At 30.0% G+C, this 10,426-nt stretch overlaps 1 protein-coding gene across 1 annotated transcript in view; it reads right to left on the reverse strand.

Moving 5' to 3' along the window:
* Positions 1-5,386: 5,386 nt before the first annotated feature.
* Positions 5,387-10,426, reverse strand: part of LOC141338033 (insulin receptor-like) — a 9,672-nt gene continuing 4,632 nt past the window's right edge. The window contains exon 3 of the mRNA XM_073843606.1: positions 5,387-6,069. Within this exon, the coding sequence (XP_073699707.1) occupies positions 5,432-6,069 (638 nt within the window). The 3' untranslated portion in view covers positions 5,387-5,431. The remainder of the gene's footprint in view (positions 6,070-10,426) is intronic.

The following is a 10,426-nucleotide window of genomic DNA, read 5'->3' on the forward strand; positions in this document are numbered from 1 at the left end:
CAATAAAGACATTTAAATATAGTCCACTATAGTATTAATGCGTGTAATAGTTAACAATAATACTTAATAAATAAACGAAAAAACAAAGAAATGAATATCACAAGTTAGAATGACAATATATAAATATTATGAATAAATATAGATAAAATATTTTTTAATATACTTTTACTACTATTAATAAAAAACATTTATATACACAATCTAAACATTTATATGCATAATATTATTAGTCCCTGTAATAATTAAACATTATCATTACTATTAATAAATACAATAAGTAAATACATAAATAGCACAAGGTAGAATAACATAAAAGATAGCATAAAATAATTATATGTAAATAAAAAAATAAAGAATAAGAATAAATACATTATATTATGTAATGATGTTTTGTGTAATATTATTATAATTATATTTTATATATTACTAATAACAATAATAATAATAATATTTTGGACCATAATTAAAATTACCCATATTATTATATTACGGTTTTAATATAAAAAAAATACCACTGCTACTACTACTATTATTATTATTATACATAATATTATGTAATGACATTTAATATTTTGGTGTGATTTATTATAAAATATGACTTAACAATAATAATAATAAAAACATTTAAATATGGTCCATAATATAATGTCAATAATAATAATAATAATAATAATAATAATAATAATAATATTACCCACATTATTATATTACTGTAATAATAAAATATATATATACTACTGCTACTACTATTACTTTATTATTATTATTATTATAAATAAAGAAAAATAAGAAATACATAATATTATGTAATGAATTTATGTGTAAATATTTGTGTAATTTATTATAAACTATTATGATAATATTTTATAGATTTCTAATAACAACAATAATAAAAACATTTAAATATTAATAATAATAATAATAATAATAATAATAATGATGATGATGATTCCCACATTATTATATTACTGTAGTAATATAACAAAAAAATTACAATAAATAATAAATAAAAAGAAGAAGAAAAAATATAATATATTATTAAACAATATTTTAATGTGTATTTTTTGTAATTTATTACAAATTATGACAATATTTCATATATTACCAATAACAATAATAAACATTTAAATATTGTCATAATATTATTATTACCCACTTTATTACTATAAAAATAAACAAAATAAAACACTACTACTACTACTATTAGTCCTACTATTATTAATTATTAGAAATAAATAAATGTAGAATAATAAAAATATATTATGTACTATGAAATTTCTCAAAAATGTTTAATACTGTATTTGTGTGCAATTTATTATAAAATATTATGTTAATATTTTATTACCAACAACAAAAACATTTATAGATAAACCATAATATTACTATTTCCGAAATTATTATATTATTGTAATAATAAAAAAATACTACTACTACTACTACTAATAATAATAATAATAATAATAATAATAAAGATTATTATTATTATTTATCATTATAACTATTATTCATAAATAAATAAATGTAGAATAAGAATAAATTATATATATTACATATATTTTTTTAATTGTGTAATATTTTGTGTAATTTATTACAAAATATTAAGGCAATACAGTATTACAATTACTATTAGAAAAAAAAATTACCCACATTATTATTACAGTAATAAAAATACTACTACAAATAATAATATTAATTATTATTATTATTAATATTATTATTACCACTACTACTATTGTTGTTATTTCACCATCTTGACTAACTGTTATCAGAAGACATAACCATGCCAGACTTAAAACAGAATTTGCATTCATGTCGTCTTGAAACGAAATAAAAATCGAAGAACACACCTATGTAGTAAAGCTCCGTCTGGAACTAAGTGCAAAACAAAGTCAAAAACCGTCCACCTGGAACACAAACCGTTTCCCTTTATTATCTGCGGACAAACAGAATTCCTTGGAGGAGCAAGAAAACACGAGCGTCAGGCTAAACAAGCGAACGCACAGAGGTTGTGTTGATTTGGCACGCCGGAGAGCGCCTGTATCCTCGGGGATCTGGAATCTCGCTGTAGGGTTATAGACTCGCTCGCCTCAGCGCCTGCCCAAACACAGCAGCATTGCATCACGCTCCAGAAATGGGGTCTCGCTTTGACATTACAGCCGACTACACTTTCACCTCTCACATGACAAAAAAGCGCACGCATGCTTACCAACGTGGACCTTTATTTGGGCCGGACGCTGCCGATCTTATTGCAGAACCTGACCTCATCTATACCAATGCAGTTATGATATCACTCATAAGAGACGTACAAATGACATACTTACAAAGCCAAACGGTCACCAGATAATCTTAACGTCAGTCTTAAAGGAGCAGATCACCCAAAATTTAGCATTACATCACTTGCTCACCAATGCACCCTCTAAAGTGAATGGGTGCCGTCGGAATGAGAGTCCAAACAGCTGATAAAAACATCATAATTCACAATTAAACCACAAGGAAGGAGCTATTGTGATGTTTTTATCAACCATTTACACTCTCGTTCTGACGGCACCCATTCACTCCGATGGATCCACTGGTAAGCAAATGATGTAATGCTACATTTCTTCAAATCTGATGAGGAAACAAACTCATCAACAGGTTTGAATGTATTCTACATAAAATAATTTCATCTTTTAACTCGTTTTCTAAACATTTTTTAAAGCTGAACAGACGCATCGAGCACTTCCATATCATTTTCCTCCAAAAAAGGTGGAAGCAAACAAGGCACTTGAGCTGAATCAGGTTGAACGGGGTGTGAGGTGAATAGCGAGCAGGCGCGGTACACGCTGAACCGCCGGATGAGATTTGTATTGGCACAGGCCGTCCTCTAATGTACCAGAGCGGCTTCCTCCCGCCAAACAGCAGCTCTATCTCACTCACAAGCACACATTGTTCATCGCTGCCATTGTAGGCGGCTTTGACTTGCAAATCAATCAGACCTGTGTTTACTACAGAAACGCTCTCCTGCGGATTTTTCAGACAATATGCAATATACGCAGTTGAAGTCAAAAGTTTATACACCTTGCAGAATCTGCAAAATGTTAATTATTATAGCAAAATAAGAGGGATCATACACTCATAACAAGATATTTCAGACAAAAGACATTTACATAGGTAACAAGAGAAAATAATAGTTGAATTGATAAAAAAATGACCCTGTTCGAAAGTTTACATACACTTGATTCTTAATACTGTGTTGTTACCCGAATGATCCACAGCTGTGTTTGTTTAGTGATAGTTGTTCATGAGACCCTTGTTTGTCCTGAACAGTTAAACTGGCCGCTGTTCTTCAGAAAAATCCTTCAGGTCCTACAAATTCATTGGCTTTTCGGCATTTTTGTGTATTTGATCAAACGCCTCACACGCTCACTGATGCTTCAGAAGGAAACACGACGCATTAAGAGCTGGAATTTTAAGATCTGGGTAAATTTAACTTGTTTTGTCTTCTGGGAAACATGCAACATGTACAGAAGTATCTTCTGTAGTTTCTGAAGGGCAGTACTAACTGAAAAAAAATATGATATTTAGGCAAAGTAGGAAAAATTTAGACATCTTCATGCTGTTCAAAAGTTTTCACCCCCTGGCTCTTAATGCATCGTGTTTCCTTCTGGAGCATCAGTGAGTGTTTGAACCTTCTGTAATAGTTGCATATGAGTCCCTCAGTTGTCCTCAAAGTGTGAAAAGATGGATCTCAAAATCATACAGTCATTGTTGGAAAGGGTCCAAATACACAAAAATGCTGAAAAACCACAGAATTTGAGAGACCTAAGGGATTTTTCTGATAAAAAAAAAAACGCGGGACAAACAAAGGACTCTACAACTATCACTAAAAAAAAAAAACACCTGTGAATCATTCAGGCAACAACACAGTATTAAGAATCAAGTGTATGTAAACTTTTGAACGGGGTCATTTTTATAAATTCAACTATTATTTTCTCTGGTGGACTACATGAAAATGCCTTTTATGTGAAATATCTTATTCAGGTCAGTACTAAATAAAAAATAACATGCATTTTGCATGACCCCTCTTATTTTGCTAAAATAATTAGCATTTTGCAGATTCTGTAAGGTGTATGTAAACTTTTGACTTCGACTCCATCTCCTCTGAAACTGATACGGCTGAAAAAGGGTTGTTTTTAAAACAAAGGAACCTTAATTTCTACCAAGAAGCCATTGTAGCCTAACAGATACATGAGGTTTAAAACCTGAAGGTCTGAAGTTCAAAAAAAAATCTTTTGTGTTGTGTTCACCAGCATTTTTTGCTACTTAAAGGGACAGTTCACCCAAAAATGAACATTACCCCATGATTTACTCACCCTCAAGCCATCCTAGGTGTATATGACTTTCTTCTTTCAGACGAAAACAATTAGTTATATTAAAAAATGTGAATGGGTGTTGAGATTTGGAAGTCCAATAAAGTGCATAAATCTCTCATAAAAAGTGCTCCACATGGCTCCAGAAGGATAACAAAGACCTTCTAAAGTGAATCGATGCATTTTTGCAAGGAAAATATGCTAATTTAAAGCTCTATAAACCATAATCACTAAATTTTGCTATGAGCGTTCACAAAAAAGTAACTTTCCAGCGGATGACGTAGGTCGTAGCCGTCGCATAAGCCCTGGTGAGAATATGCTAGTCCCGCAAGCACCAAGTTTTGTTTTTAGCAAAGGAAATCCAGTCTCCTCTCGGCTTATATCAAAATCATCTAACATTTCTCTTTACAAAGCCTTCTAATGGTGTTTTGGTTTGGCTCTTTCCCATGTTCATCACTTCCGCGTTTTTCCATGTTTGTCTCTTGACTTGTCTACGACAGCTGGCGGAAGTTTTAAATATGGATATTTTTCTTAAAAAAAAAAAACATCAGTTCACTTCAAAAGGCTTTTATTAATCCCCTAGAGCCATGTGGAGTAAATCTGATGTGAATTTATGCACTTTATTGGAATTCAAAATCTCAACAGCCATTCACTGCCATTATAAAGCTTGAAATAGCATTTTTTTTTAACATATCTCTGATTGTATTTGTCTGAAAGAAGAAAATCATACACACCTAGGATGGCTTGAGATTGAGTAAATCATGGGGTAATTTAGATTTTCGGGTGAACTATCCCTTTAAGAGTATAATTAGAGTTGCTACAAAAACATCTCATCTCAAAATAATGAAATACCACTAGAAATGAATCTTTAGAAATCTTAATGGCGAAAAACGTAGCATGCAATGCTAATCACAACATCATATTTCACCACTAATTGCAATATGAGATCACAAGTGACGAATTTTGACATTTCGTTAACTGGAAAGACCAAGTAAAGCATATTTGAGAGCCCAAAATAGACCTTTGGTTCTTTGCAATCAAAAACTTTCACAAGAAAGTCAAACAAAACTTTACGCCAATGGCTAATTTTCAAGTAAATAAATACTGAGAAAGACCATTATGTTAAAAATCGTCAACATCAGCACTAAAAAGAAAAACAACCGCAACTTACTTCTTTGGCAATGGTTCTGGTTCCAGCAACGCTCGCCGAAATTCCCGTTGATGGTGGTCTGTTTGCAGGTTATCGTCCCCGTGATGGTACCCGGACAAATGTCTCCACATTCCCGATCGTCCTTGTTAGACACGATGTAGTTGTCCTCCATCGAGTCTGAGATCTTGGACCAGTCGAGAGTGGACAGATAGCAGAGGTTGGGGTTCTTCTCGACACGCACCGCTCCTCGCGTGATGTTGGTCAGGCTGTGGAGGCCGATTTCCTTCAGCTGGATCATTTCGAACATGACCAGGGCGTAGTTGAAGAAGAGGTTGTTGCCGCGGATGACGGTGAGGTTCGGGAAGAGGTCGCCCAAACTCTCCAGGCCGTAGACGCGGAAGAGGAGCAGGTAGTCTGTGATCACAACCAGTTTCGGGAAGCTCAGACCACGGAAGTCCTCCAGTCTGGTCTTGAACATGAGCAGGATCTTCAGGTGGCCTTCGATCACCGTGCAGTTCTCCAGAACGCGCAGGTGGGTCGCATTGTTGCGGATGTCCGTGCTGGGGCAAACTGCAACACAAAATACAAAACAATTAGCATCTGAAAAAAAAGAAAACATTTTCACTGAGTTTCATTGGAGTCAAAAAAAGGAAAAGTAATTGTTACATTTTCATTAGATTACTCCTTATAAGATTCAAAACAGAAAAGTAACCGTTACATTTTAATTGAATTACATTTTAAGATTAAAAAAAGAAAGCAATTGTTAGATTATCACTGGATTACATTTTAAAAGATTCAAAACCGAAAAGTAACTGTTACATTTTCACTGGATTACACTTTAAAAGATTCAAAACAGAAATGCAATTGCTACATTTTCATTAGATGACTACATAAAGGTTCAAAACTGAAAAGTAATTGTTACATTTTCATTGAATTACTCCTTAAAAAAGAAAAAAAAGAAAAAGTAATGGTTATATATTCACCGGATTACATTTTGAAAGATTTTAAAAAGTAACTGTTACATTTTCATTGGATTACACTTTAAAAGATTCACAACAGCAATGTAATTGTTACATTTTCATTGGATTACATTAAAAAAATTCAAAACAGAAATGTAATTGTTACATTTTCATAGGACTATATTTTAAAAGATTTTTTAAAGTAACGGTTACATTTTCATTGGATTACACTTTAAAAGATTTTAAAAAAAGGAAAGTAATGGTTACATATTCATTGGATTACATTTTAAAAATTTCCAAAAAGTAACTGTTACATTTTCATTAGATTACATTTTAAAAGATTCAAAACAGAAAAGTAACGGTTACGTTTTCATTGGATTACACTTTAAAAGATTTTAAAAAGTAACGGTTACATTTTCATTGGATTACACTTTAAAAGATTCAAAACAGAAATGTAATTGTTACATTTTCATAGGACTATATTTTAAAAGATTTTTTAAAGTAACGGTTACATTTTCATTGGATTACACTTTAAAAGATTTAAAAAAAAAAGGAAAGTAATGGTTACATATTCATTGGATTACATTTTAAAAATTTCCAAAAAGTAACTGTTACATTTTCATTAGATTACATTTTAAAAGATTCAAAACAGAAAAGTAACGGTTACGTTTTCATTGGATTACACTTTAAAAGATTTTAAAAAGTAACGGTTACGTTTTCATTGGATTACACTTTAAAAGATAAAAAAGAAAAAAAAGAAAAAGTAATTTACATTTTTTATTGGATTACATTTTTAAAAAATGCAAGGTTTGCATTTTTTATATTTTAAAAAGCAACTGTTACATTTTCATTGGATTACACTTTAAAAGATTCAAAAAAAGTAACGGTTATATTTTCATTTGATTACATTTTTAAAGATTTAAAGTACATTTTCATGACAAAACTTTCATTTTTGGACAAACTATCCCTTAGAAAAATCCCTTCTGAAAAAAAAACATGTCATTTTATTGTAAAAATTTTAATAAATTATTAAATTGCCAAAGTTTTTATGAATTAAATTGCTTAGACGTGTTTTGATTACTAAAATGTAACAGTTACTTTTCTGTTTTGAATTTTTTAAAGTGTAATCCAATGAAAATGTAACTGTTACTTTTCAGTTTTGAATATTTTAAAGTGTAATCCAATGATAATCTAACAATTGCTTTCTTTTTTTAATCTTTTAAAATGTAATTCAGTGAAAACATAACTGTTACTTTTTGGTTTTGAATATTTCAAAATGTAATTCAATGAAAATGTAACTGTTACTTTTCTGTTTTGAATCTTTTAAAGTGTAATCCAATGAAAATGTAACTGTTACTTTTTGGTTTTGAATATTTTAAAATGTAATCCAATGAAAATGTAACTTACTTTTTGGTTTTGAATATTTCAAAATGTAATCCAATGAAAATGTAACTGTTACTTTTTGGTTTTAAATATTTCAAAATGTAATTCAATGAAAGTGTAACTGTTACTTTTCAGTTTTGAATATTTTAAAATGTAATCCAATGAAAATGTAACTTACTTTTTGGTTTTAAATAATTCAAAATGTAATTCAATGAAAATGTAACTGTTACTTTTCTGTTTTGAATCTTTTAAAGTGTAATCCAATGATAATCTAACAATTGCTTTCTTTTTTTAATCTTTTAAAATGTAATTCAATGAAAATGTAACTTACTTTTTGGTTTTGAATACTTTAAAATGTAATCCAATGAAAATGTAACTTACTTTTTGGTTTTAAATAATTCAAAATGTAATTCAATGAAAATGTAACTGTTACTTTTCAGTTTTGAATATTTTAAAATGTAATTCAATGAAAATGTAACTTACTTTTCTGTTTTGAATCTTTTAAAGTGTAATCCAATGATAATCTAACAATTGCTTTCTTTTTTAATCTTTTAAAATGTAATTCAATGAAAATGTAACTTACTTTTTGGTTTTGAATATTTTAAAATGTAATCCAATGAAAATGTAACTTACTTTTTGGTTTTGAATATTTTAAAATGTAATCCAATGAAAATGTAACTTACTTTTTGGTTTTAAATATTTCAAAATGTAATTCAATGAAAGTGTAACTGTTACTTTTCAGTTTTGAATATTTTAAAGTGTAATCCAATGATAATCTAACAATTGCTTTCTTTTTTAATCTTTTAAAATGTAATTCAATGAAAATGTAACTTACTTTTTGGTTTTGAATATTTTAAAATGTAATCCAATGAAAATGTAACTGTTACTTTTTGGTTTTAAATATTTCAAAATGTAATTCAATGAAAATGTAACTGTTACTTTTCAGTTTTGAATATTTTAAAATGTAATCCAATGATAATCTAACAATTGTTTTCTTTTTTATATATTTTAAAATGTATTTCAATGAAAATGTATCTGTTTCTTTTTCAGTTTTGAATATTTTAAATTGTAATCCAATGAAAACGTTACTTTTTTAAAAAAAATGTTAACAATAATTTTTTTTTTTTTCGTTTTTGACAATTGACTTCTATATATTTTTTCACATTTTTAGAAATAACTTACGTGTTCAACAGAAGAAACTCATACAGGTTTGGGAGAAAAAGGGAGTTTAAATTGCAAAATTTTAATTTTTGTTTGAATCTTTTGAAATGTACTGAAATTTAAAATGTAATAAAATTAAAGCATTAATAATAAATTCATGATAAAAACTAATTATTAAAGTATAAACATGATCAAAAAAGAAATAAATTCTAAATAAATTACTTTCTACTTCTAACATTTGTTTAACAATTACATCTTAATATTTTTTATAAAACTTCTACATGATATTCATTATAAAAAAAAAAAAAAACACTTGATAAATTGCTAAAGCCTCAATTATTTGTACAACAAATGACCTCCCGCCACAATTTGATGGCGGTGACAGCCCTAGAGTAAATGAAGAGCGCATAAAAGTGAAGGCCGTCCTAACAGGAGCGTGAAAGATTATCAACACTGAATAATGCATAAAGCGTGTCTCTGCGCGGCTGCTTTTCTGAGTTCATTCATAATCCAAACCCGCACACGCTGAGACGAGGCCGAGAGAATTCATTAGCAAAGCGCTTCGCGACAAGAGAGCATCTGCTAATGGATAACATCAAGAAATCCTTTCAGAGCTGCTCCATTGATTCAGCATCAAAAGAAATCTCTCAAGCCTTTTTTCAAAGGGGCGGGGGGTTTCCTCTCGTTTCGCGCTGGAAATCATTAGAAAATATTCATTTGAAACGCCGAAGTGCACAGAAACACCCAGACCGATTCATTAAAGAGAGCGCTGGAACATACAATTTAGAGATTACGACGAATTCTCCGAGGCGAAATCTCAACTCAAAGACACGGCTGCAAAACAAAGAGCTTTTTCTGTCGAATGTTGTTTCTTGAGGAGACAAAGAGAGCGTGTGATTTGTGGTGTGAGCAGGTGTCAAAGTCTTTCAGACTCGGCTGATCTCAACGGACTCCTCGTTTGTTGCAGACGGCGGTTATCAGGGTTATTGGTTTTCACATCGCAGCCCGAAATGGCAGTTTTACCTCCCTTTATCATGATATGTGGATTAAACCACAAATTAAACCACAGAGTTGCTGTTGAGGAGGAGTATATGGCAAATTCACTGAATACAACTCAAGCTCATTGAGATTCAGGTGCTTCCTTTATGGTGAAGTATAAATAAGGAGGGCAAACCTTCTGGGTGAATTTCACAAAAATGTATTTCCAGGTCATATTGCAGTTTAGAAACAAAACAAAACAAACAAAAGCAAAAAACATTCTACATGAAGAAAGAAAAAACTGCGGATTAAAAAAACCTTATGTTTTTAAAAAGCCTTTTATGTCTTTAAATATAAAAAAAAAAAAGTATATATATTTTTTTAATTTTTGGGTAAATTCCACAAAAATATATTTCCAGGTCATATTCTTATAAAATAAAACAAAA

Source organism: Garra rufa, chromosome 7 (genome assembly GCF_049309525.1).
Source record: "Garra rufa chromosome 7, GarRuf1.0, whole genome shotgun sequence".
Lineage (NCBI taxonomy): Eukaryota > Metazoa > Chordata > Actinopteri > Cypriniformes > Cyprinidae > Garra > Garra rufa.